The sequence below is a fragment of the Salmo salar genome, chromosome ssa20, assembly GCF_905237065.1.
Source record: "Salmo salar chromosome ssa20, Ssal_v3.1, whole genome shotgun sequence".
Lineage (NCBI taxonomy): Eukaryota > Metazoa > Chordata > Actinopteri > Salmoniformes > Salmonidae > Salmo > Salmo salar.
The window spans coordinates 62,071,519-62,099,302 of record NC_059461.1 but is presented as its reverse complement, the minus strand read 5'-3'; the positions used below and the strand labels follow the sequence as shown (position 1 = coordinate 62,099,302).

The 27,784-nt window shown below is 43.0% G+C and overlaps 2 protein-coding genes across 7 annotated transcripts in view; both read right to left on the bottom strand.

Annotated features, from left to right (window-relative positions):
- Positions 1-7,601, bottom strand: part of gosr1 (golgi SNAP receptor complex member 1) — a 40,304-nt gene extending 32,703 nt beyond the window's left edge. The window contains exons 1-5 of one of the 4 annotated variants that reach the window (XM_014162690.2): positions 7,497-7,601; positions 6,602-6,713; positions 6,197-6,287; positions 5,925-6,032; positions 5,636-5,727 (exon numbers count right to left, since the gene is read on the bottom strand). In XM_014162690.2, coding sequence (XP_014018165.1) covers positions 5,636-5,727; positions 5,925-6,032; positions 6,197-6,287; positions 6,602-6,713; positions 7,497-7,527 — 434 coding nt within the window. In that variant the 5' untranslated portion in view covers positions 7,528-7,601. 4 annotated transcript variants of the gene reach the window in all.
- Positions 7,602-8,234: 633 nt separating this feature from the next.
- Positions 8,235-27,784, bottom strand: part of LOC106581036 (carboxypeptidase D) — a 32,268-nt gene continuing 12,718 nt past the window's right edge. Inside the window, exons 3-21 of one of the 3 annotated variants that reach the window (XM_014162708.2) lie at positions 26,411-26,553; positions 25,980-26,149; positions 25,299-25,625; positions 24,865-24,977; positions 18,164-18,355; positions 17,127-17,294; positions 16,871-16,980; positions 16,569-16,671; positions 16,325-16,467; positions 15,995-16,164; positions 15,526-15,828; positions 14,758-14,953; positions 14,380-14,515; positions 14,124-14,270; positions 13,942-14,040; positions 13,731-13,819; positions 13,432-13,563; positions 12,751-13,039; positions 8,235-11,145 (exon numbers count right to left, since the gene is read on the bottom strand). In XM_014162708.2, coding sequence (XP_014018183.1) covers positions 10,913-11,145; positions 12,751-13,039; positions 13,432-13,563; positions 13,731-13,819; positions 13,942-14,040; positions 14,124-14,270; positions 14,380-14,515; positions 14,758-14,953; positions 15,526-15,828; positions 15,995-16,164; positions 16,325-16,467; positions 16,569-16,671; positions 16,871-16,980; positions 17,127-17,294; positions 18,164-18,355; positions 24,865-24,977; positions 25,299-25,625; positions 25,980-26,149; positions 26,411-26,553 — 3,263 coding nt within the window. In that variant the 3' untranslated portion in view covers positions 8,235-10,912. The remainder of the gene's footprint in view (positions 11,146-12,750; positions 13,040-13,431; positions 13,564-13,730; positions 13,820-13,941; positions 14,041-14,123; positions 14,271-14,379; positions 14,516-14,757; positions 14,954-15,525; positions 15,829-15,994; positions 16,165-16,324; positions 16,468-16,568; positions 16,672-16,870; positions 16,981-17,126; positions 17,295-18,163; positions 18,356-24,864; positions 24,978-25,298; positions 25,626-25,979; positions 26,150-26,410; positions 26,554-27,784) is intronic. The other 2 variants (XM_014162709.2, XM_014162710.2) reach the window with 2 other exon arrangements.

The window sequence follows — 27,784 nt, the reverse complement described above, 5'->3', positions numbered from 1 at the left end:
ACTCTACCTACACGTACATATTACCTCAACTAACCGGTGGCCCCGCACATTGACTCTGTACCGGTACCCCATGTATATAGCTTCACTTGTTATGTTACTGCGCTATAATTATTTGTTACTTTTATTTTAAAAATGTTTACTTAACACTTATTTGTAAAAAAAAAAAAAAAAAAAATCTTGAAACTTCTTAAAGCATTGTTGGTTACAGGCTTGTAAGTAAGCATTTCACTGTAAGGTCTTCACCTGTTGTATTAGGCGCATGTGACCAATAAGATTTGATTTGTCTGCTAAATGACTAAAATGTACACATTTTTTGTCGCAGTGGGGATGGTGACAGGGCGCTACTGTGCTGGCCAGGGGCCTCACGATATAATCCCGACACCGAGGTGCCGATACAATATGTATTACGATTCTATATGTATTAAGATTCGATACTGCAATTTTATTACAGTGATGTTCCAAACATATTGCTCACTATACTCTGTCTGCTGCAGAGAGACAAGAGAGCATGAGAAAATTAGTTTTAATCAGTGATGGAAATAAAAGTGCTGAAGACATGTTGGCTTACTATTTTAAAAGAAGGATGGAGAACAAGCTATAGGATGAAAAATACCAGCGTTTTTGCACAGGTACAGCAGACTAGCGCTAGCTGACGCTAACATGCTATACTTGGACACAAATCGATACTTGGAGTCAAAGTATTGTTATAATACCATCCAAAATAATATTGAAATATGCAACTATTGATTTTTCCCCCCATCACTACTGCTGGCCCAGAGTGCTGCTCCATAGCTTGGTGTGTGTGTTGGCCAGAGTGCTACTCCATAGCTTGGTGTGTGTGTTGGCCAGAGTGCTGCTCCATAGCTTGGTGTGTGTGTTGGCCAGAGTGATCTGTTAACCCTGCAAGGGCCATAGTTGTGGGAGAAGTATAATGAAAATGGATGACGAGGTAGTAATGGAATGGTCCACATCTCAGAGGGATTGGCTGGTCATTGCTACAGTAACAGCGTTAGAAGTCTTGCTGGTCATTGCGCTAACGCTAGTAAGCACTGGCTGGCAAAACTACCTCCAACTTCCTTCATAATGGACACAGTGACATAAAAATGATATCCACTAGTTCATCTGACTCTGGGGAAGTAGATACCAAAATCCAGAAGAATCCTTTAAAGATGGCTGGAGCCATGTGTGTGTGTGTGTGGTAGGGTTGGAAACAGAAAGAGCCTTCATCTTGACTGCTTACTTAAGCAGCCACACACACCCAGTCAGGTTTGCAGAAGATCTACTGCCACCTGGTGGGCAACAGGGGAATGTGAGCTACACAAGAACGACATTACTCAGCCCCCCACACTTCAGGGTTTCTAGAACCATTTCAACAATGGTTAATTAAGTTTGAGCGGAAATAAATATACATTTATTTCCACACCTCGGGGGTTTGTGGTATATGGCCAAAATGCCACGGCTAATGTGTCGTCGCATTGCGTCGTGCCTAAGAACAGCCATTAGCCGTGGTATATTGGAAATATACCAAACCTCCTCGGGCCGTATTGCTTAAGTCTATTCTGTTCACCATGTAGCCTACACAACGGCACACTGTTGATTAGGCCGCTCACAGAGTAGATATGAGCACCCAGCAACCCGTCGACAGCTCCTTAGCGCTACTCTCAATTCCCACTGCAGTGGCTGCTATAGGAAGTGGCTGCTGGACTAGCTATAGGCTTTAAGCCCATACGCACTTTATTGATGCTCTCCTTCCTCTCCACTGACCTGGGGAAAGGAGAGGCAGCCATTGTTTGAATACTAGATCCAGGAGGGGATGAATGCATAGAATCAGAATACAAATAGTAATTTAATAAGATCTCTATGATGGAATGTCTCTGCTGTAACCAAGAAGCTTGACATCTAGCCACTTAGATAGCAAGTTAGCAAACCGAATGCATAGCTGGAGCCCTGAGCTAGGTATAATTTGACACATCTTAGATTTCTTATAGTTATAATTAACTTCTAGTGATAAGTGGCGTAGCACAGTATTAAAATCCTACCATCAGTATACGGTATATCGCCCAAGCCTACTAGAAGGGGAACATCCATGGTGGATAATGTGTTAGGTCATGCTGGTAGAGATCTTTTAAAATATACTTATTGGGGGATTTGGTATTGTCTAGTTACAGGAAGTAATACATCACTTAAGAAATAATGCAAACAGTATTGATAAGAGTACGCATGATTGTATGGTGAACTTATAAAACAGCGCAACATACTATATTGATTCAAAGAAGCCCAAGAACAGTACGCAACATTACAGTGGAGTTTGACATATAAGCTAAGTAACTAGGATGGCCACCAAACAAACAGTTGCAAGCTGCCATAATATTGATCGACATAACATGAATTGATATATGGGAAGTCTCAAAGGACACCATTGAATGACACGAGGCTGAAAACGTGCCAGATCGGGTTGCCAAGATGACTTACTAATACAATCCAAAGTCTGTATGAAGCTTGAACATACTGTACAGTAAACAGGTAGGAAGAACAACAGGATACAACAGTTCTTGTTCTTGTATTTTTAGTCAAGTCAGCCAAGTAGCAAAGAAGTGAACACAAAATGACTATAGGTCTATTTTATAACAACTGTATAGTATCATGTAATGCTGTATCAGAAAAACTGAAATGGCCTTAGAACTTGTGGAATTTGACAAAGTGGACAACTGTTACAGAATAGTAGTGAAGCATCCCAGTGGTGCCCTGACAGACTACCACCTCCCTCTCTCCCTCTTCATTCCATCACTTTCTCTCTCACCATCTTTCTATCCCAGTTTCCCCATCTCTCTGCGTTTCCTGGAAGTGGAAGCTCTGAGTCTCTGCATGACTGCCTGTGTCTCTCAACTCAATGCTTGATAGTACAAGACAATAGGGGTTCTTGTTAGCTTAGCGCTGTTGTATTGATTATGAGCACTGTCGTTAGCTTCAGTAGTTTGGCTATTAGTGTATGTTAGCTCAGCCTTAGCACGACAAGAGTCAAGCATGTGGGCTTTGAAAGCATTACAACACCAGTCTAAATCCTTGAGGAGCAGCATATACAGTGCCTTCAGAAAGTATTCAGACCCCTTGACTTTCTGCATTTTGTTACGTTACAGCCTTATACTAAAATGTATTAAATAAAAGGTTCTCTAAAATCGACACACAATACCCCATGACAGAGTGAAAACAGGTTTAGAAATGTTTGCAAATGTATTGAAAATAAAAAACAAATACCTTATTTACATAAGTAGTCAGAACCTTTGCAATGAGGCTTGAAATTGAGCTCAGGTGCATCCTGTTTTCATTGATCATCCTTGAGATGTTTCTACAACTTCATTGGAGTCTACCTGGGGTAAATTAAATTGATCGGACATGATTTGGAAAGGCACACACACCAGTCTATATAAAAAGGTCCCAGAGTTGACAGTGCATGTCAGAGCAAAAACCAAGCTATGAAGTCAGTCATTTTTTGTAGAGGTTTTGTGTAGATTAGATTGAGGGATTTTATTTTCTTTGAATAAGGCTGTAACCTAACAAAATGTGGAATAAGTCAAGGGGTCTGAATACTTTCTGGAGACACTGTATGTAGTATCTAATTTCCCAATGAGTATGTTAATGCTTACAGTACATCATACACCATGTAGGCTACATGAATCAGAATGCACACAATAATAAAAATGCTCCTTTGGGGACTTTAGTGATGACTAAGACAGGATAGGAATACCACTAAAATAAAGCTCACATTTCCCATCACATTGTGTGAGTGGGCAGTAATGTCCTTTTCTCAAGCAGAACAATTATACATTCAGTCCGCAGCCAACAGAACAGTGAAAGGTTCATTCCCAGGCACCATAATGTGTGGTTATTGTGGAGCACAAGGAGAACACACATGACTGCATGGAACAACAGAGAGCACCAATGAATAAGGCTATATGCTTATATAAAGGAGGGGTGTGTATGTGCTCAATAGGAATCCTGCAGTGATCTTGTGATGCATCTTATATAGATCAATAAGCCATTAGAACACAGACAAGAGTCATGGTCTGGTTTCCTAGCCCTCATTTAAATCTCCTCATTCACTACCAAGCCAATCAGTGGAGCACTGAGCACCTCTCTCATTAGAGGCTGGGCGGTAAACCATAAAAAAAATATATATATCTGTATTCATTCAAGGACCGGTTTGGATTTTTACTTTACCTTCTATTAAAAAGGTATTTTAATGTTTGATTTATTACATTAAACCATTCAGTAATGAGTCCAAAAATTATAGCAATCACCCTTTTTATCACCAGTAAGAAAACTGCTAAAAGCTGAGAACTGCTAGCTAACCTTCTAGCACGACAAGTCAACAACTTCAGGAGGGCAAGCTTGGCAAAACCCCCAGAATTAGGTTGACCACGCACAAATAAGAACTGCAATTGAATTAAAAAAACAGTCAAAGGGGAAAATAATTATTCTCATAAATGAAACTTGACAAAATACAGGCATACTAAGACAACTAAAAAAAAGTGACAGTGAGAACAAATTAGCACAGGAAATGAAGAAATGTATGAAAATGCAGGAAGTGAATGCTGGAATCGAACAAATAACTATGGAAATGAGAACCATTGGTCGAGTACCAGAGTGAGGTTACAAAAGAGGATTTTCATTCCTATGCAATGTTCTACAAAAAGGACTATTTAATTATTTTTTTAAAGTAAAAATATTGAAGCTTTATTTAACTAGGCAAGTCAGTTAAGAACAAATTCTTATTTACAATGATGGCCTACCGGGGAACAGTGGGTTAACTGCCTTGTGCAGAACGACAGATTTTTACCTCGTCAGCTCGATCCAGCAACCTTTCGGTTACTGGTCCAACGTTCTAACCACTAAGATACCTGCCGCTACTTCACTGCCAGTTTTGTATTCCTATTATTTTTGGATGAAGTTTATTTGAACAGTATAAAGCAATCAGAATGGAGAAAGTTCATTAAAACTACATTTGTTGCCATGCACTACCGCTAAGCATATTTAGAACTATTTTTATTCAGAAACATCAAATACCATCAAAAATGTGAAAACTACAGTGAAATGCTCATTTTGGCTTCACAGGTCTAACAATAACATGGCTATATACAGGGTGTACCAGTACCGAGTCGATGTGCATGGGTACAAGGTAATTGAGGTAGCTACGTACATGGGTTGGGGTAAAGAGACTAGGCAACAGGATAGATTGACAGTAGCAGCAGCGTATGTGGTGAGTGTGAAAGTGCCTTTAAAGAAAGGTTCAATGCAGCGTTTTACCCTTTCATTGTATATGCTTTCGTCACCCTGCCCAAAGTGGATTAACTGTCACTAAAACATTTTTTTTGTAAACTTCAACATCTAAACAGTGTACAGGACTGGTATTCTATTTTCTTTTGTTTTCACTGTTAAAGATCAGGGATTTGAGACACAAATGAGGGCGTGTTCTTACATAGTGAACCATAATAATCAATATAATCATATGCTTTATCAATCGTCCTTTTTAGTTGAAATGGTCAACACAATCTGTTGTTTCAAGTCAGTACAAAGTTTTATGGTAAGACAGGATCTATGGAGGGATGGCTGGCTGGAGGAAGGAAGAGATACTCACTCAATGTCTTTCCGGACAGAGCCCAGCAAATCTTCTCTCTCCCGGATGGCAAGGAAGTTGGCTTTGGTTTTGTGGAATTCGTGAGTGTAGTCCTAGGGTAAAGCAACAAAAAAAACAGGAGTTAAGGGAATGAAAAACCATTAACCATGTAAGTGAAAATGATGCATGCAGAGCTCAAGTTAGGACTAAGTTCTGAGAGAGGAATAGGCAAAAGAGAGGGAAAGTGAAACAAAGAAAGAGAGGGAGGAATAAAGACATACATTTAGAAAGTAAGAGAAGACAGACGGACCTGCAGAATGTCTCTGTGTCTCTGGAGCGTGTGCATCAGGGCTGCATTGAGGGACGTCACCCCCGGGGTGCTGGTGTACTCCGCCATCTTGTCGTTCACACCCGTGAGCTAAGAGACACAGCACCGTCAGTACACATACACACAACAATGCAAGATTCAACCATGTTGGCATGCCTACGATAGTGAAGCTGAATACTACTTGAGGACCAAAATCCATTCTGAAATGTCATATAAACTGCATATAATGATAATTATTTGCTGGGAAGTCTTACTTTGGCCAGCAGCTGTTCAATCTCCACAGACATAGTCTCAAACATTCTATCCTGTGTCGAGTTGTTGAGGAGGGGAGTAGTATCTGAGTTGCTATAGGGCAGAAAGGAAGACGAGGGAGAGAAAGACCATTAGGACTCGCAACATGTGGGCTTGGTGAAGGTGCTGTATCGCCATATTTGTAACACTTATCAGTTCTTTCAGATCCATAAACACCAAGAAAAAGCATGTTTGAAGGAGAATCTCCATTGAAAGTACTTTTTAGTCCAGAAGGCTTAATCTCTGTTCTGGGAAACTGGCCCCGAAGTTGTAGTAGGCTATGAAGCTAGTGGCAGGCACTAGTCACCTGTAATGTAGGACATAGGGGAAGGGGTTAGGGATCTAAAAGGAACTGGTCTTAGTCTTACCTGTCTCCTCTACGGCCATCTCTGGAGCTGCTGTAGCTGGTACACAGTTTACTGAAGGACACCAGCTTCAGGTCCAGCTCATTCTCCAGCTGCCTGGCCTGCTTTCGCAAATCTGGGATGTGCAACACACAGACACACACACACCGTTTGGAATTGATTAACGGGGTTGGCGTCAATAGCAACGTACGCCTACAGAAAGATTGTAATCCAAATAGCTGAAATCAGTCATATTAAATCAGATGTCTTTGTCTTTTTCGTATAGCTAGTTAAACATCTGAATTTCTGTTAACGTTAGTTATCTATACAATAGTGGTAGGTAGCTAACGTTCGCTAAGTGGAGACAAAAAGAACTATCAGGCAGCACTCTAATCATCCTGCTGCTGTTGACAATACAACTTTGCTAGCTAACCAACTACTTTAGTTAGCTAGCTGGCACAAAAACAATTTTGCTTAGATTGGCTGATCATTTAGCTAAATAACTACTGTTAGCTAGCTAGGTGAAACTGAAATCACATAGCTAGTTAATCAACTCGACAGCAACCTAGCTAGTAAACTAACTATTGTATACAATTAATGTAGAATAGCTAACGTTAGTTACAACCTAAAGTTTGTATAGCTATGTGAAACTAGCTGGCTATGCTAACAAACATTAGCTAGGTAGCTGACGAAGTTAACATTACATCGGTAAACGCTTCACTTGTTAGCAAAAGCTTGTTTTGCTAGCTAGCTAGCTGAGCTCTTAGACAGGCCACCCAACCCAACAGCGTGTCGATTTGCTCCAAATTTGACAACACATTTGGCCTGTAAACCCCGTTATAATTTACCAAACATCATTGTAAATGTATCCAATGGCTCTGTCTGATCGCACCCTAGTTGTGCCAGTTTGCCACCTCACCTTCCCAGTAGTTGCTGCTTCCTCCTGCCATTTTTGTCCAACGTCATCAGCTGACGCACGGCCCACCTACTGTACTTGGAACCTGAAAACTCCTACAACTGTACACGACAACAGCGCCTCCCCGCGCTGCTAACTAGTCATGTGCAGCATCCATTGACAAACTAGTCAGAACCTTGGGAACAAAAAAAAGCAGTGTATGTATAGCCTCATAAACAGTAATTGATAGCAGAATGATTTTATGTTAAAGAGAGCTACAAACCACACCTGCCAGAAGAAGAGAATGGGATGTTGCCGTTATAGCCTTCTTTTCATATAAGCTGTGTCCACAGAAGCAATGAGGAATGTTGTGAAACTGGCCCTATTCTCTCTACATTATTCTTCCCCTCCCCATAAAAATAAAATGGCAAATGCTAGTCTGCAACACAACAACCTGGTGAAATACAAAATAAAAAACTTTAAAAAAAACTGCATTGACATCTCAAAACCCAGCCTATTAAACTGACTAAACGAAATCTGCGGTAACACATTTTTAATCTTTCACAGCAGCCACCATGCAAGTTGTCTTCATTGAAAACATTCATTCATTGGCTGTCCACCAGTGGCAATAGTGGGTCAATAGAAGATGCTAAAATTGTGAATCTGCATCAACATTTTGCTGCTATGTTGCTGCTGAATGACATCTGAGAAGAGATTAGTGTAGAATCAAACCAATGCAACAAATTAGGACATAAAACCATATTGAAAGAAAATGATTTATTTCATCAATGTGTCTTGAAGAATGTTCTTGTCAGCATGATCTGTCATATGGGGCTCCTGAGCGGCGCAGCGGTCTAAGGCACTGCATCTCAGGGATTCACTAGACCCTGGTTCGATTCCAGGCTGTATCACAACCAGCCGTGACTGAGAGTCCCATAGGGTGGCGCACAATTGGCCCAGCGTCGTCCGGGTTAGGGTTTGGCCGGGGTAAGCCACCATTGTAAATAAGAATTTGCTCTTAACTGCCTAGTAAAATAAAAGGTTAAAATAAAAATAATCACCACATACAAAGTAACAGGTTGGTTTGTTATGAAATGTGTGTTAACTTGAATTGCACTTATTTTTCTCACTCAAATACACTTGGCAAAAGTTCATTATCTACAATCAATTCAGTTTCATATAAAAAGAAACAAAAATAACAATTTATATCAAAACACCAACATCCATTCAGAAACACACTCTCAATCTTTCTCTCACACACACACACATACACAGAAAGTAAAACAAAAATAACTTAATTTCTCCCCCTCCCCTAAGATTAGCTGGCTTCGCTACAATATTGATTATGTGCAACTGAGATGAAAGCTAGGAGTCAGACACTCCTGTAGACTAGTGGTCCTCCACCCTGGTCCTGAATAACTACATGGTGTACAGGATTTTGTTCCAGCCCAGCACTAACACACCTGATTCAACTAACCAGTTACTCAATAAGACATTGATGAGAATAGAATTGGGAGGGTCAGTGTTGGCCTGGAACAAGTCTGCACACCTCATACTCCTCATGACCAGGGTTGGTGACCACTGTTGTAGAGGAAGATGCCCTCCTCTCTAAACACTCTCCCGCCACTGCTGGATGGTTCTAGAGCAGACATCCTGCACCTTTTCAGTAATGTAGGGCTGCCATCTACCATAAGGATTTGATAGAATTATGTATTATATCAGATGTACAAATAAATCATTAATGAATGCATGAAAAAAATTAACAGCAAAAATAGAGAAATAAAGTCAATTACAATAAAATATACATCTATGTTGCTGCTGATTATTAAAGCATGGGTAAGTAATTTGCCATCTTAAAAAGGTCATTTTAAGATATGAAACATTTTAAACAAGCTGGTCTGTGTGTAGAAAGAATAAAAGCATTTTTTTTTAAGAAAACCATCCATTTGTAATCTACAGTATTTGCATCTATTTCGAAGTGCTTTCCCTGAACAATTAAATGGGGAATCATGTATTTGTATTTAACATACAGTGCGTGTAGTACAATGCATAGAGGGCCTTGTGCTGTATGTCCAAGAGGGCACATGAATAAGCAGAGGGCAATAGAAGTGAAAACACATGCAGCCTGTGAACCCAGGCCCATTGCAAGTCTTCTGCACTGAGAGTGCATCCCTTAAAATACTCAAGACACTTGGATGAATCCTGGATGACTATTATGTCTTCCATGCCACCTGAGTATCTGATGGATCACAGATTAGAATCTGTACTAGGCCATAATCTGGACGAGATTCTAGTATATTTACTATGCTTCTAGTACCCACACCATCACGCTTCTGTACTATAGCCCTAAAAGAGAGTGGGGTGTCTAACTCTACAGCATCCAAGGCACTGTGTTTGATGCTCCCTCTGAAAGATTGGCTAACTGGACTGGGACAACATTGAGAAAAAACATGAGAAACTGACATTTCTTGAATAATTTCAAATTACTGTAGTTCGTGTATTCATTGGTACTAGTTCCAAGTATAAGTATCAAATACACATATGGACAGGTTGATGAGTGGTTAGCTGCATAAGTGTGCATGTGTGTGTTGCGTGAATGAAAGAAAAAAAGGTTGCCCAGCTCCACTAGGCCTTTAGTGTGTATTTATGAACAGAGCTAAGCAGGTGCTGATTTGGACGATTCGGCTTGGACACCAGCCACAGAGGACAGTTGTAGTCTCTGAAACAGCTCTGCCTGGTGGGCTGGAGGAGGACAGGCAAATAGGACCTGTGGAATCTTATAGGAAAGGACTAGAACAAGCCCTCCCTGCTCCACCGCTTCCTCCCTTTCCCTCCAGTAAAGCAGAGCCACAGAGCACAATACCAGCCAACTCAGTCACAGGGATGGGCAGTAGAGCAATTCAACAGTAACAGAGTGATGCTGAGACTCAGATTTTTCATGTTTAAAATGTAGGTCAAACAAAAACGTCACAACTCTATGCACTAACTATTACAATTTCCACTGAACATTTTACAAAAGTACATTTACTTGAAGAACAGTGCAGATGCAAATTTTGGTAACAGAATGACAGCACCAACTGCACAAACCATCATTCTGTTACTAAACTTTGCATTGGCATTGTTCTTCAAGTAAATGTGTTTCTGTAAAATGTTCTATGGAAATTGTTAAAAGTAGTCCTTGTGCATAAGAATTTTATGGTGTGTTCATCTTTGCAATCATTGGTTTTTGTTTTAAAGTGAAAAATCTGAGTCTCAGCATCACTCTGTTCATGTGGAATTGTCCAGTACTAACAGGATCATATTCATTAGGGCACACTGTAGCAAAATGTTTTTGAACAACAGAAAGCAACAACAAGCTTTTCTTGTTGTCCCTTCCCTGTTTCCGTCCGTTTGGTGCCTAACGAATACGAACCAGGTTGGCCGTGTATGTATGTGGGATCTCAGAGTTTGTCGGCGTTGGCGTAGAGCGTGTCCTCATCACTCTCGCTCTCATCCTGGAACTCATTGGAGAGCAGGGATTTCTTGGAGCCCATGGACGTGAGGCGTATCTCGTCCTCGTAATCGTCACGGTGCTGCCGCAGCCGGTGGAAACCATCCTTCTGCTGGTTGGACTTAGCAGAACACACGCACCAGATGATACAGGCTGTCACCACCAGGGCCGTCATGGAGGCTGCTGCAGGGAAGGAGAGACAAGCATAAAGTTTATTCGGAAAGTATTCAGACCACGTGACTTTTTCCACATTGCTACGTTATAGCCTTATTCTAAAATGTTTTTTATTTATTTAATCCCCCTCATGAATCTACACACAAAACCCCAAAATGACATAGCAAAAATATGTATTAAGGGAAAAAAAAACTAATATCACATAAGTATTCAGACCCTTTACTCAGTACTTTGTTAAAAGCACCCATGGCAGAGATTACAGCCTCAAGTCTTCTTGGGTATGACGCTACAAACTTGGCACACCTGTATTTGGGGAGTTTCTCCCATTCTTCTCTACAGATCCTCTCAAGCTCTGTCAGGTTGGATGGGGAGCGTCGCTGTACAACTATTTTCAGGTCTCTCCAGAGACGTTTGATTAGGTTCAAGTCCGGGCCACTCAAGGACATTCAAAGACGTGTCCTGAAGTCACTCCCGCGTTGTCTTGGCTGTGTGCTTAGGGTTGCTGTCCTATTGGAAGGTAAACCTTCGCCACAGCATGATGCTGCCACCACCATGCTTCACCGTAGGGATGGTACCAGGTTTCCTCCAGACATGAGGCTTGGTATTCAGGCCAAAGAGTTCAATCTTGGTTTCATCAGACCAGAGAATCTTGTTGCTCATGGTCTGAGAGTCTTTAGGTACATTTTGGTAAACTCTAAACATGCGGTAATGTGCTTTTTACTGAGGAGTGGCTTCTGTCTGGCCACTACCATAAAGGCCTGATTGGTGGTGCTCCAGAGATGCTTGTCCTTTTGGAAGGTTCTCCTATCTCCACAGAGGAACTCTGTCAGAGTGACCATCGGGTTCTTGGTCACCTCCCTGACCAAGGCCCTTCTCCCCTGATTGCTCAGTTTGGCCGGGCGGCCAGCTCTAGGAAGAGTCTTGTTGGTTCAAAACGTCTTCCATTTAAGAATGATGGAGGCCACTGTGTTCTTGGGGACATTTAATGCTGGGACATTTAATGCTGCAGAAATGTTGGGGTACCCTTCCCGAGATCTGTGCCACAACACAATCATGTCTCGGAGCTCTGCGGCTAATTCCTTTGACCTCATGGCTTGGTTTTTGCCTTGACATGCACTGTCAACTGTGGGACCTTATATAGATGGGTGTGTGCCTTTCCAAATCATGTCCAATCAATTGAATTTACCACAGGTGGACTGCAATCAAGTTGTAGAAACATCTCAAGGATGATCAATGGAAACAGGATGCACCAGAGGTCAATTTTGAGTCTCATACCAAAGGGTATGAATACTTATGACATTGAGCATGACAGCCCACTGAGTTTGCCAAAAGGCACCTAAAGGACTCTGACCATGGCACAAAACAAACGTTAAATACTGTAGGTTTTTAGGACACTTATTCACCTTGTTATACTCCCTACAATAGTCCGTGGGCCGACAAGATGAAAAATCAGTGGATGTGCCCTTGAGAAAAGCACTTTACCCTAATTGCTCCTATAATAACAGCGTCTGCTAAATTACAAAAACGTAGAAAAATATGTAATTGTTTGCAATCATCTGGCAACATTACATAAAAGGTAACATCTCCACAAAACCCATTTCTCCTCATGCTTACCTGCAGTAGCCACAACAAACTCCCGGGGCAGGCCAAAAATGCGGTTGTCCATGTCAAACTCAATGATGATGGAGCTGGCGGCTTCATATGATGACACAACCACCTCCTGCCGTTGTTGCTGGTAGCCATCAGCCACAGCCTCTATGTTGTGGTTTCCTGGTGCCAGCAGAGCATGGAAGTAGCCTCCCTCTGCAGTGAACACCCTCACACCCCCGTTCAACACTATCATGGCCCCCACGATGGGCTTCCCACTCTTATCCTTCACCACGCCACGCACACCTTTATGGACCTGAGAGACAGAAACACAGATTGAATGTAAAGTACACAGAACAAAAAGTAAGTAGCCTTGTCCGAGCCAGAACAGCCGATAGGGCAGGAGCCTATATCCTGTTACTGTAGCGTAAGGCAGCTTGATGTGCAGTACAAGTACACACTCTAGCAAAGATTTTATAACTAAACCAAGATAGACCACACCCAGTTGTTTTAAATGGGAACAAATTAGTCATCGTGGATGAAATATCTGTCTCATTGTTCTATCTGTGACGCTAGTCTATCGCAGGAAGACAGACAGATTTTTACCTTGTAAGCATGGGGATTCAATCCAGCAACCTTTTGCCCAATGCTCTAACCACTAGGCTACCTTTTTTGTACTATTATATATATATTTTTTGTATTACTGACCTCCACCAGCATGCTAAGCAGTGCCTTCCTGTTCTCAGCCCACAGCGTGGCCAGCTGCTCGGCCGGGGGGAACAGACAGCAGCCTGTATACACCGTGATCTCTGGACAATGGCCAAAGTCCACACTGAAGTCCTGGAACACACAGATCAGAAGAGGCATATTGGTGACCAATAAATATAGTCCTGTCGTTCCAGGACTCAACCAGCAGATGCCTCTTTGGGCCGGGGTGTCAGAACAACCCTCCTCCTGTGAGGTATAGCATTAAATAGCATTAAAAAGCAGGGGTTGATGGAACATACCTTCATGCTGCCCATGTGACTCTGTCTCTCTGCTGCCCTGAGTACACCATCTGGGATGTTACCCACTGAGGAGAGAGGAGAAGAGGAGGCTGAAACAGAGGTGTCAATAGATATATAGAAGCCATCTTCTTTTCCAATTCACCACTTCCTTTTAATTCACTAGACAGTCTATAGGTCACAGTGGTCTATTTGTGGTGCTGTTGGTACATACTTTGGTCATTGCTTGGACATCCTGTATCCCCCAGGTGCATCTTGGGATGGTTTCTGGCGTAAACATTGGCCAGGTACTTCAGAGTTTCCTCATTTTCAACTGAAAAAAAGTACACTATTAGTTAACTATTTATTTTATAGTTTTCCCACTAAAGTATTCTATTTGGAGCCCTATGCTCCTACCTGGCTGTACAGGCTTGTCGTAGGGGTAAGTAGCCAACAGGGAGCCTCCATCCAGGGCTACAGAGAGTGTGAAGCCCCTCTCTAGGATCAGGTCCATCACTGCCCTGGTCTCTGGCTGAGCCTCCACCACACGCTGGGAGGCATTACCTACAACAGCAGCACACACAGACAGGACACTATCAGACATGTAAGGGCATGCAAGTATAGACAAACACAAAACATCTCTGTCTATACACAAACAGCAGCAGGTACTGACCGAAGAAGTCAGTGTCCAGATCTTTCCCGTGTGTGTTGGTCATGCCCACAGTAGAGGTGCACTGTTTCTCTCTGGCCAGCTCTCGTCCATCTGGATTGATGGAGGGAAGGATGACGATCCGCGTCTCGTTTATCAGCTGTGGAGAGGAGAAGAGGGAGAAGGATAAAGAGGAATGATGGGTAGAACAGGACATCAGAGATATTTAAATGGGAGCTTTTGTATTTTACAACATCTCTAAACTTTAGAAAGTGTGGTAGATCAAGAAATCCACAATATTTAGCAATTTCAAGGCAACAACTGTGCAAGTGTGTGAATAATTTCACTAGGTAACGTAGTTATGATTGGTGTAGTAAAACCATCTCAGTTAAAACATCTCACCCTGGTAATAGTGGGGTTCTTGCCGTAGTTGATGCAGAGGAAGGCCGCGAACTCCAGCAGCAGCTCTGTGCCCACGGGGGCGTTGCCATGGATACCTCCCACCAAGCGGATCTTGGGCTCGGCTGTTTCAGGCTCGTCTGGTTTGTTGGAGATCTCCAAGGCCCAGATGGTCCTGTACTCCACACTCTGGCCCAAACTACACAGAAGCATGCATGTTATTATCAGTTCCACTGTAGATAATATGGTCACCTAGCAGACTTCTGCAAAGACACGTAGACTGAAATTCAAACCATTTGGAGATGTTTTGAGGTTAGCCATTAGAGGTACAGGGGGGCAGGTAGCCTAGTAGTTAGAGTGTTGGGCCAGTAACCGAAAGGCCGCTGGTTTGAATACCTGAGCCAACAAGGTGAAAAATCTGTCGATGTGCCCTTGAGCAAGGCAGTTAACCCTAATTTGCTCCATGGGCGCCGTACTACTATGGCAGACTGTAAAACAATACATTTCACAGCACCTATCTGGTGTATGTGACAATACATATACATTATTTTTATATGACAAGATAAATGATTTTGATTAAGTGCAGTTACACTAGGGGTTAGAGGTCAAAGTTTACCTATGCAGGGAGGTGACATTTGATGCGTTTAGCTAGGAGGTCAGAGGTCATAACTCAGGCCTACTTGTGCAGGGAGTTCCTCTTGGGAAAGTTGAGGTTTAGAGGTTAGTTGTCAGGTTAGGGTTTAGAGGTCAGGGGTCATAACTCAGGCCTACCTATGCAGGGAGGTGATCTTGGGGAAGTTGAACGTCAAACCCCTCAGGAACTCTGACAGCTCCTTGTAGCGTCTGTATCTGAAGCTGCTCTCTGTGGCAGTACTCTGAACCAGCTGCTCCAGCCCCTGGCCCAGAGACAGGTCCTTAATGAAGCTCTGGAACACCACCTCTGCGGGGTCCTGGGTGGCCCTGGGGTCCATTGGGGCCTGGCCGTTGGGATCAGAATGCACCCGTGTCAGCCGGAAGTCTACCAGCTCCACCCCCTCCTCTGGCACTGTGGCATAGATCTTTACTGAGTTATACCTGAGAAGACGGGGAGGGAGGGAGGGTTAGGCCATAGAGGTCGTTCATTCTAGTTGTTCTGTTTCTATGGGTTAGTGTGTGGTTACCCTGCAGATAAACAGGTTTTTTTGGACCGGTCTTAGGTCTACATTTTAAACAAAGTTACTACTACGGTCCTGTCTCTCACCCCTGTGCAGAGGCGGTGAGGTGGTACGTCCCAGGGACCAGAAGTCTCCAGTAGTCTCCAGCTAGGTTGGTTGTAATTTGATGATCGATCTCCTCCACTGTGATGGTGGCATTAGGGATGCCTGTACCATCTTTAATGTCTATCACCATGCCCTTCACGCCTCTGTGGACCTACAGAGCCACACACACAATGAATACCTCAAATACAAGTTGGTGCATTTGAAACAAAATAAGTAGGTAAGACATAGGGAAAGAGAGAAATTACATGTACATCTTTTTAAATAATAATAATTGAGAGAGAGTGTGAAGGACTGCATGTAAGTATGCTGACCTGGTGGATGTACTGCAGTAAGGCTCTACGGTTCTGGTCCCAGTACAAAGGCAGGTGCTGGGCCTTAGGGTACTTCACACAGCCCAACTCTATGGTCACCTCAAAACAGTTAGTGTTCAGGTAGTTCCAGTCCTGCATCCCACCTGGCAAGAGAACACAAAGAGAAGTCAGATACACAGGCACAGGTGTGCAGACATACAAATTGTTCCTCCCAGTGTGTGAATTGGAATGGGAGGGCACGTACCGGGAACATTGTACCAGTTGGCGCCGTTGGTGATGCCGTCCTCAAAGAACTCTGATCGGTAAAGGTCCTCACAAGGGTGTCCTTTGTGCATGAGAGCGTTTTCCTGGACACGCGCGCACGCACGCACGCACACACACACACAATAAAAACAGCAGAATTGAAACAGTAAACGTATCTTCTAACTGTCCAGTGGTTTTATTAACAGAATTAAAATAGTTTACAACTGTATAAATGTATTAATTAAAAAGTTACATTAAATGGACTGATATAAGGACCAGAATTGTGTGTTGAAGTCCACTGACCTGAGAGTAGGCTCTGGCCACTTGTTTAAAGACCTTGTCATCAGGACACTTGCTGTACTCCGTACGTCCCTGCTTGTCATCATCATATGGGTAGTTGACCACCAATGACCCTGTGGTGGGCAGAGAGGAAATATTCAATGAGAATACAGTATATTACTACAATTATAAAGCTGTCCTCCAAAATGGGACAATATACTGGTGGCAGGCCAACATACCATTTTTATAAACATTGAAAAATGGGGGAGCTAGGGCTTACCTCCATGTAGGTTGGCTGAGAGCACAAAGGGATTCATCTTGAGCCAGTTCATCACAGCGATGGTCTCTGGCTGCCTGGGTTCAGTGATGGTAGTAAATTGGTCAGGAAAGTTACGGTTCAGGTCAAAGTTGTTACTGTTGTTGCGTCCCGTGTACCCTCTGACATCACCTGCGAGAGAAAATGAACAGAAAACAATACAAATACATGATACCTATATCTCAATCCATTATACAGAGACAACAGAAACTGATCATTCTCATGTCACAGTCCCCAGGTACCAAAACACATATTTCCATGGCTTCTTTTAATAATAGGGTAGTTCCACCTTAAATATTTCCCCGGTGATCAACTTCCTGTTTATAAATGTGCTGGGGAAAACAGCAGCACAACTGGCTGAGGTAAAACTAGACCTATGTAAGAGGAAATGTGAGAAAATCTACAGGGCAAATAAGTAAGCTAGGCAGCAAAAGAGAAGAAATTCCATTCAGAAGTATTTCAAGGTCTCAGTATGACACTTGACCTACAGATAGTTTCTGTTAGCATATTCAAGCTATTTGGGTCTGAACACTTGTTTTTGTTTTTTTAAAATTCTATACAAATGTCTAATGTGTATTCCTGTGATATTTTAGTGACTCAAACATTACAACAAAATCTATGGGGTAAAAAACCTACCTAAAATGTTTTGGCTGACATGGGCTAGTTGATCAGGACATTTCTTGCAAGTTAAAAATGGCTCTCTAAGGTATGCAATGACTGACATGACAAGAGGAACTGATGATGCACTACCCAACCTTAAAATTGCACCTGGTGTATTCTACTATTAAAACTTTCAAGAGTAAGTTGAAAGCCGGACCGAGTTCCTTAAGAAAAATAAAACTTGTGGGGGGGGCACAGTTTGGGAACCACTGACTTTATGCTACCGCTAATCATGTTAAAACCTTTTAGAGCTACACTGCATTTTTCTTCATCTGGCATGTGTACAGGCAACATTTTCACAAATAGACCCCACACACACACCCAACACGTTCCTCTCTTACCCTCCCTGGCGATCTCATATCCATCTGGGTTCATGGAAGGCATGATGTGTATCCGAGTCGTATTGACCAACTGGGTGACCTCAGGGTCGCTGCCATAGTTACGGCACAGGTACTCAATAAGGTTGAGGAGTAGCTCGCGTCCCACCACCTCATTTCCGTGCATGTTAGCTATGTACTTGAACTCTGGTTCACCTGAAGGAGAGAGGAGAAAAGAGCGGGAAAAATAAATACAAAAAGTGTTAGAGTGCTATTAAGAGAAGTAGGGCAGAGTCGGATGAGAGAGAATGAGGGCGGAAGTCTCCTGAACAAATTCATACTCAATTAAAATAAAGCACGACAATCATTTTAAAACCCTCCTTATCCTTGCAGTGCCATTTCAAGGCCACCAAATATTGAAAAAAACACAATGCTGTAATGGACCTGCTGATATGAGTGAGTACACCACATTCAAAAGGATATCAAATCAAGTTTTATTGGTCACATACGCATATTTAGCAGATGTTATTGTTGGTGCAGTAGTATCTAACAACTCACAACAATACAGACATCTAAAAGTAAAAAAACCTCATTAAGAAAAATATAAATATTAGGACAAGCAATGTCGGAGTGGCATTGACTAAAATACAGTACAATAGTATGCAGTATATACAGTTGAAGTTGGGAGTTTACATACAGTTAGGTTGGAGTCATTAAAACTCGTTTTTCAACCACTCCACATATTTCTTGTTAACAAACTATAGTTTTGGCAAGTCGGTTAGGACATCTACTTTGTGCATGACACAAGTAATTTTTCCAACAATTGTTTAGACAGATTATTTCACTTATAATTCACTGTATCACAATTCCAGTGGGTCAGAAGTGTACATACACTACGTTGACTGTGCCTTTAAACAGCTTCGAAAATTCCTGAAAATGATGTCATGGCTTTAGAAGCTTCTGATAGGCTAATTGACATCATTTGAGTCAATTGGAGGTGTACCTGTGGATGTATTTCAAGGCCTACCTTCAAACTCAGTGCCTCTTTGCTTGACATCATGGGAAAATCAAAAGAAATCAGCCAAGACCTCAGAAGAAAAAAAAAATTGTAGACCTCCACAAGTCTGGTTCATCCTTGGGAGCAATTTCCAAACGCCTTAAGGTACCACGTTCATCTGTACAAACAATACTACCCAAGCATGAACACTATGGGACCACGCAGCCGTCATACCGCTCAGGAAGGAGACGCGTTCTGTCTCCTAGAGATTAACGTACTTTGGTGTGAAAAGTGCAAATCAATCCCAGAACAGCAAAGGACCTTGTAAAGATGCTGGAGGAAACAGGGACAAAAGTATCTATATCCACAGTAAAACGAGTCCTATATCAACCTGAAAGGCCGCTCGGCAAGGAAGAAGCCACTGCACCAAAACCGCCATAAAAAAAAAACAGATTACAGTTTGCAACTGCACATGGGGACAAAGAACGTACTTTTTGAAGAAATGTCCATTCCAACCGTGAAGCACAGGGGTGGCAGCATCATGTTGTGGGGGTGCTTTGTTGCAGTAGGGACTGGAGCACATCACAAAATAGATGGCATCATGAGGAAGGACAATTATGTGGATATATTGAAGCAACATCTCAAGATATCAGTCAGGAAGTTAAAGCTTGGTCACAAATGGGTCTTCCAAATGGACAAATGACTCAGAGCATACTTCCAAAGTTGTGGAAAAATGGCTTAAGGACAACAAAGTCAAGGTAATTGGAGTGGCCATCACAAAGCCCTGACCTCAATCATATAGAACATTTGTGGGCAGAACTGAAAAGGCGTGTGCGAACAAGGAGGCCTACAAACCCGACTCAGTTACACCAGCTCTGTCAGGAGGAATGGGCCAAAATTCACCCAACTTATTGTGGGAAGCTTGTGGAAGGCTACCCGAAACGTTTGACCCAAGTTAACCTCTCTTGGGTAGGGGGCAGTATTTTCACAGCCGGACGAAAAACGTACCCAAATTAAACGGCCTACTACTCAGGCCCAGGAATTAGAATATGCATATTATTAGTAGATTTGGATAGAAAACACTCTGAAGTTTCTAAAACTGTTTGAATGATGTCTGAGTATAACAGAACTCATGTGGCAGGCAAAAACCTGAGAAAAAAATCCAACCAGGAAGTGGAGGATCTGAGGCTGTAGTTTTTTCAAGTGATTGCCTATCCAACACACAGTGACTTAGGGTTCATTTTGCACTTCCTAAGTCTTCCACTAGATGTCAACAGTCTTTAGAAAGTTGTTTGAGGCTTCTATGGTGAACAGAGAGCCAACAAAGGAAGTTGGAAGTTGTTGACTCAGGAAAGCACGAGTTCATTGGCGTGCATTCACGTGAGGGGTAGCTGTGTTCCAAAACGTTTTTCAAGACATTGGAATCGTCCAGTTGGAATATTATTGAAGTTCTAAGTTAAAAAGGCCCTAAAGATTGATGCTATACACCGTTTGAACGAACGTAAATATAACTTTTTTTGACTTTTCGTCGTGACATTTTGGCCGCGCTTCCTACATTTGGAGTAGCTTACTGAACGTGCAAACAACAACGAGGTATTTGGACGTAAATTATGGACTTTATCGAACAAAACAACATTTATTGTGGACCTGGGATTCCTGGAAGTGCCTTCTGATGAAGATCATCAAAGGTAAGTGAATATTTCTAATGCTATTTATGATTTTAGATGACTCCAAAATGGCGGGTATCTGTACTGCTTGATGTCTTTTTCTGAGCGCAGTACTCAGATTATTGCAAAGTGTGCTTTCCCCGTGAAGCTTTTTTGAAATCTGTCACAGCGGTTGTTCATCTATAATTCTTTGAATAACAGTTTAATATTTTATCAACGTTTATGATGAGTATTTTTGTAAATTGTTGTGCTGATTCACCGGCCGTATTGGAGGCAAAATATTTTCTGAACATCACGCGCCAATGTAAAATGCTGTTTTTGGATATAAATATCAACTTGATCGAACAAAAAAATGCATGTATTGTGTAACATGATGTCCTAGGAGTGTCATCTGATGAAGATCGTCAAAGGTAAGTGCATAATTTTAGCTGGTTTTCTGGTTTTTGTGACGCCTGTCCTTGCTAGGAAAATGGCTGTGTGGTTTTTCTTGTGTTGGAACTGTCCTAACATAATCTAACTTTATGCTTTCGCCGTAAAGCCTTTTTGAAATCGGACAATGTGGTTACATTAAGGAGACGTGCATCTTTAAAATGGTGTAAAATAGTCGTATGTTTGAGAACTTTGAATTATGACATTTTGTGGTTTTGAATTTGGCGCTCTGATTTCACTGGCTGTTGAATAGTGTGAACCGTGGGTGGGACGCTCCCCAAAAGAGGTAAAACAATTTAAAGGCAATGCTACCAAATACTAATTGAGTGAATGTAAACTTCTGACCCACTGGGAATGTGATGAAAAATATAAAAGCTGAAATAAAATCACTCTCTCTACTATTATTCTGACATTTCACATTCTTAGAATAAAGTGGTGATCCTAACTGACCTAAAACAGGGAATTTTTACTAGGATTAAATGTCAGGAATTGCGAAAAACTGAGTTTAAATGTATTTGGCTAAGGTGTATGTAAACTTCCGATTTCAACTGTACATATGAGATGAGTAAAGGAGTATGTAAACATTATTAAAGTGGCCAGTGATTCCATGTCTATGTATATAGGGCAGCAGCCTCTAAGGTGCAGGGTTGAGTAACCGGGTGTCAGCCGGCTAGTGATGGCTATTTAACTGTCGGATGGCCTTGATAGAAGCTGTTTTTAAATCTCTCGGTCCCAGCTTTGATGCACCTGTAGTGACCTCGCATTCTGGATGGTAGCGAGGTGAACAGGCAGTGGCTCAGGTGGTTGATATCCTTGATTATCTTATTGGCATTCCTGTGACATCGGGTGCTGTAGGTGTCCTGGAGGGCAGGCAGTGTGCCCCCGGTGATGCGTTGGGCAGACCGCACCACCCTCTGGAGAGTCCTGCCGTTGTGGGCAGTGCAGTTGCCGTACCAGGCGGTGATACAGCCTGACAGGATGCTCTCAATTGTGCACCTGTAAAGGTTTGAGGGTGTGAGGGGCCAAGCCAAATATTTTCAGACTCCTGAGGCTGAAGAGGCTCTGTTGCGCCTTCACTACATTGTCTGTGTAGGTGGACCATTTCAGATTGTCAGTGATGCGTACGGCGATCAACTTGAAGCTTTCCACCTTCTCCACTGTGGTCCCGTCAATGTGGATAAGGGCGTGCGCCCCCTGCTTTTTCCTGAAGTCCGCGATCAGCTCCTTCATTTTGTTAAAGTTGAGGGAGAGGTTAATTTCCTGGCACCACTCCACCAGGGCGCTCACCTCCTCACTGTAGGCTGTCTCGTCATTGTTAATAATCAGGCCTACTATGGTTGTGTCGTCTGCAAACTTGATGGTTGGAGTTGGAGGCGTGTGTCATGGGTGAACAGGCTGTACATGAGGAGGCTGAGTACGCTGTGTTGAGGATCAGTGAAGAGGTGTTGTTGTTTCCTACCTTCACCACCTGGGGGCGGCCAGTCAGGAAGTCCAGGACCATTTGCACATGGCGGGTTCAGACCCAGGGCCCCGAGCTTGATGGTGACCTTGGAGGGTACTATGGTGTTGAAGGCTGAGCTATAGGTATTCCTCTTGTCCAGGTGTTGTAGGGCAGTGTAATGGCGATTGCATCTCTGTGGATCTATTGGGGCGGTAAGTAAATCGTAGTGGGTCTAGAGTGTCAGGTAAGGTAGAGGTGATATGATCCTCAACTAGCCTCTCAAAGCACTTCATGATGACAGAAGTGAGTGCTACGGAGCGATAGTCATTTAGTTCAGTTACCTTTGCTTTCTTGGGTACAGGAACAATGGTGGACATCTTGAAGCAAGTGCAGACAGCAGACTGGGATAGGGAGAGATTGAATATGTCTGTAAACACTCCAGCCAGCTGGTCTGCGCATGCTCTGAGGACGCGGCTAGGGATGCCGTCTGGGCCGCCTGCCTTGCGAGGGTTAACACGCTTAAATGTCTTACGTCGGCCACAGAGAAGGAGAGCCCACAGTCCTTGGGTGCGGGCCGCGTCGATGGCACTGTGTTATTCTCAAAGCGGGACGTGGCTGGTTTTCCCTTTGTAGTCCGTGATTGTCTGTAGACACATACGTCTCGTGTCTGAGCCGTTGTATTGCGACTCCACTTTGTATCTGTACTGACGTTTTGTCTGTTTGATTGCCTTACGGAGGAAATAACTACACTGTTTGTATGGACCATATTCCCAGTCACCTTGCCATGGTTAAATGCGGTGGTTCACGCTTTCAGTTTAGCACGAATGCTGTCATCTATCCACAGTTTACGGTTTGGGTAGGTTTAAATAGTCGGTGGGAACAACCGTATCTGTGTATACATCAATGTTATTATACAAGGCTACCCGGGACATATCCCAGTCCGCATGATCAAAACAATCTTGAAGCATGGATTCTGATTGGTCAGACCAGCGTTGAATAGACCTTAGCACAGGTACTTCCTGTTTGAGTTCCTGCCTATAGGAAGGGAGGAGCAAAATAGAGTTATGATCCGATTTGCTGAAGGGAGGGCGGGGGAGGGCCTTGTAAGCATCCCGGAAGAGAGAAGAGCAGTGAGTATTTTCCCAGCGTGAGTACTACAGTCAATGTGTTGATAGAACATTTTAGGAAAATGCTCCCGAAGTTCTATGTTAAAATCCCAAGCCACAATAAATGCGGCCTCAGGATATGTGGTTTCCAGTTTGCATAATGTCCAGTGTAGTTCCTTGAGGGCCGTTGTGGTATCGGCTTGAGGGGGAATATACACGGCTGTGACTATAACCGAAGAGAATTCTCTTGGGAGATAATACGGTCTTGTATTTGATTGTGAGGTATTCTAGGTCGGGTGAACAAAAGGACAAGTTTCTGTACGTTATCGCAATCACACCATGAGTGGTTAATCATGAAACATACACCACCACCCTTCTTCCCGGAGAGTTCTTTATTCCTGTCTGCGCTATGTACTGAGAACCCAGCTGGCTGTATGGACGGGGACAATATATGCGGAGAGCCATGTTTCCGTGAGTATGTTACAGTCCCTGATGTGTCTCTGGAAGGAGATCCTCGTCCTGAGCTTGTCTACTTTAATGTCCACAGACCAAACATTAGTGAGTAATAAAATTGGAAGCGGTGGATGGTGTGCCCGCCTCCTGAGTCAGACTAGAAGTCCACTCCGAATACCTCTTCTCCGCCGGCGGCGTCTTGGAGAAGTTCAATTGCCCTGGGGGTTGCGAACAAAGGATCCAATTCGGGAAATATGTATTCCTGGTCGTAGTGCTGGTAAGTTACCGCCGCTCTGATATCCAAAAGTTATTTCCGGCTGTATGTAATTACACAAAAAAAACGTTCTGGACTAATAGTATAAGAAATAACACACAAAAAAAACAAAATACTGCAAAGTTGCAGAGCTGCCATGTCTGTCATCGCCATCATGCTATGAAGCTATCAGATAATTGGGCCGAAGCAATAATATCAGGATCTTCTTAAGGAAGAAAACAGCAGAACTGCTATGAATTTCAGTGTATGAACACAATCTGTAAGAAGTTAGATCATCATAAACCAAACAGCCATTGATTGAAGGCCTCACTTTAGAGCTAATAGTCTCTTCTGGAGCTACACCAAATCACATCCATACCTGGCTCATGGACAGTGGGGTTGTCTGATATCACCATGACGTAGAGCTCACGGTCCTCTGCTGACTTCCCAATGGAGTAGAGATGAGCGATGGAACGAAACCCATTGCTGTACCTGTTGTGTTGAAAGAACAAGGCTTTTTCACATTTTATTCAAGCTCCAACATCCTAACATTACTTTTTTTATTTAACTAGGCAAGTCGTTAAGAACAAATTCTTATTTACAATGACGGCCTAGTGGGTTAACTGCCTTGTTCAGGGGCAGAACGACAGATTTTCACCTTGTCAGCTCGGGGATTTGATCTAGCAACCTTCCGGTTACCGGCCCAACGCTCTAACCACTAGGCTACCTGCCACTCCAGGTAGCCTGTACTGGCTAGCATAACATTTTAAATGCTTCACTGCAAAGGCTATAAAGCGAATATAACAACAGTACCTGCGTAGGAACAGCTCCATGTCATTGTAATGGTGATGGCGGAAGTCCTGTGGCTGGATGGGCTGGTGCTCAGGCTGGGCTGGGGGCCGAGCCTCCTGGGGAGTGGAGCTCTCGTTGGCCCCAGAGGTCCCCATCTCAGAAGTTGTGCTGAAGGTCTCGATGCTGGTGGAGTCAGGGTCAGAGGTTGTGGTAGGAACGGTAGTAGTGGGGGTAAAGGGTATGGTTATGCCACCTGTGGGTTCATTTCCCAGGGGTGCCAGGGTGAAATTGAGCTCGGTGGCCTTGCCCTCCACCACTTGAACCCCAACTACTGTCATGGACATGTACCTATGAAGACAGAGACATTGAATATGTTTATTCTGTTGCAGTTAAAATAAACATTTAGTAATGCAAAAAAACTAAGTAAAACCCCTGTGCACAGCAGTGTATCTACATCCAAGTGATTTTAAATGTATTTCACCAGGAAGTGTCAGGTAACATGGGAAAGTACCAGTAACAAGCTCTAAGATGTACATTTACTTCCTGTAAGAAAACACCATACACAAAATCAGTTCTAAGGAAAACAGACAGGAACTAAAATCAGGAGTAGAGGATGCTTCTTTCGTTAAAGACTACAGTAACTTGTGCCTGGAAAGTTACTGTAGCAACTATAGAGGAGCTCATTCCTCCAGCAGTACTTACCCCGTAGCTATAGCTGAGACATTGTATGTCCCAGGGAGCAGCAGACGGTAGTAGTCACCAAACTGGGCCGTTGTCAGGTTATGGTTGATGCCTGCCACCATGATCCTGACATCAGGCAGAGCTGTCCCATTGGTAGCTTCCTTCACATAGCCTCTTACTCCAATGTGAACCTGAGAGAAAACAGGAGAGACCTCAAACACTTTCTATTGCCTCAGTAGCTGGGAACAAAAGAAGCTGAAATAACTAAGTGCTGCCCAGAACTAAGTAACTACTGCAAACAGATGTCAAGACAGAAAAATCTCTTCAATTAAAACAAAGAGTACAGTTGTAAGAACCAGAGTGTAATATTACATATATTCATATGTGCAATAAAATGATGTGTATGATAGTTTGAAAGTTGGAGTGTGACACGGTGTCTTGTGAAAGCCTACCTGCTCCAGGTAGGCAATGAGTGACTCCCTGTTGTAGTCCCACTCTTTCTTTAACTCGGAGGCTGGGGGAAATTTACAGCAGCTCAGTTCCATGGTGATCTCCAGGCAGTTTCCATTCAGGTAGTTATAGTCCTGCATGCCTCCTGAACAGGGATTACAAATTATTTATTTCAATAATTTTTCCTGCAGACAATGTCTCTCTGCTTCAAAACCACTCATGAAGACATCAATATCACTTTTGGAAGCACAAACTAAAGAAAGTGGGCTAGCATACAAAATAAACTGTCAAAAGAAAGTCTGTTTAGGGCATGAAAGCAACAGCATGAACACAGGCCTAACGCTTTGAATCAGGTATGTCCTTAAATCTACATCAATCCACCCTGCATCCCATTGCTGGCTGGCTTTCTTCTGAAGCCAAGTAGGGTTGGTCCTGGTCAGGAGACCAGATGCTGCTGGAAGTGGTGTTGGAGGGCCAGTAGGAGGCACCCTTTCCTCTGGTCTAAAAAAAATATCCCGATGCCCAAGGGCAGTGATTGGGGACATTGCCCTGTGTAGGGTACAGTCTTTCGGATGGGATGTTAAACAGGTGTCCTGACTCTCTGTGGTCACTAAAGATCTCATGACACTTATTATAAGAGTAGGGGTGTTAACCCTGGTGTCCTGGCTAAATTCCCAATCTGGCCCTCATACCATCATGGTCACCTAATCATCCCCTCTCCCCCGTAACTATTCCCCAGGTTGTTGCTGTAAATGAAAATGTGTTCTCAGTCAACTGACCTGGTAAAATAAGTGTTAAAAAATAAAAAGTAGGCTAAAAAGGTGTTGATAAATCCAAAGTGGCTGTGGCCAGCACCAGCCTTTCCTCCAGTCCAGGGCTGCCTGGTGGAGGAATATTTTTGCTGTGGCCTAGTGCCACCTGCCTCCCAGGCAGCGTTGCAGGCAGTAGGCCTCTGGAGGGTTGCCATGACTGGGCGCTGTAACCAAATAAGGGTTTACATTTGGAAAATGTGGTGTTGGAAATTTGACCGGCAGCTTTTAAAATTTACTGGACATTTGAGAAACGTACTAGACCATGCAAGACGTGGATGCAATAATGTCTGATCCATCTTATTGAAATATGATACACACTTTTAAGATGTTAGAATAACTGTTCACATTGACTTTTCCTCAGCCAACAAGATGAGTAAGGAACAGCAAAATCACTAGCCTATGTCAATCTACCATAGTCCCCATAGTAGAAAAGTTGACCTAGGCCTATTCTATTGTTCAGCTTGTCGAAAAAGAAATAGCCTATTCCAAACAGACTCTGGGACAATTGATCGCAAATTCATACAACCAGTAAGCATAGGCTACATAAAAGCAAGTTAAAAAGCA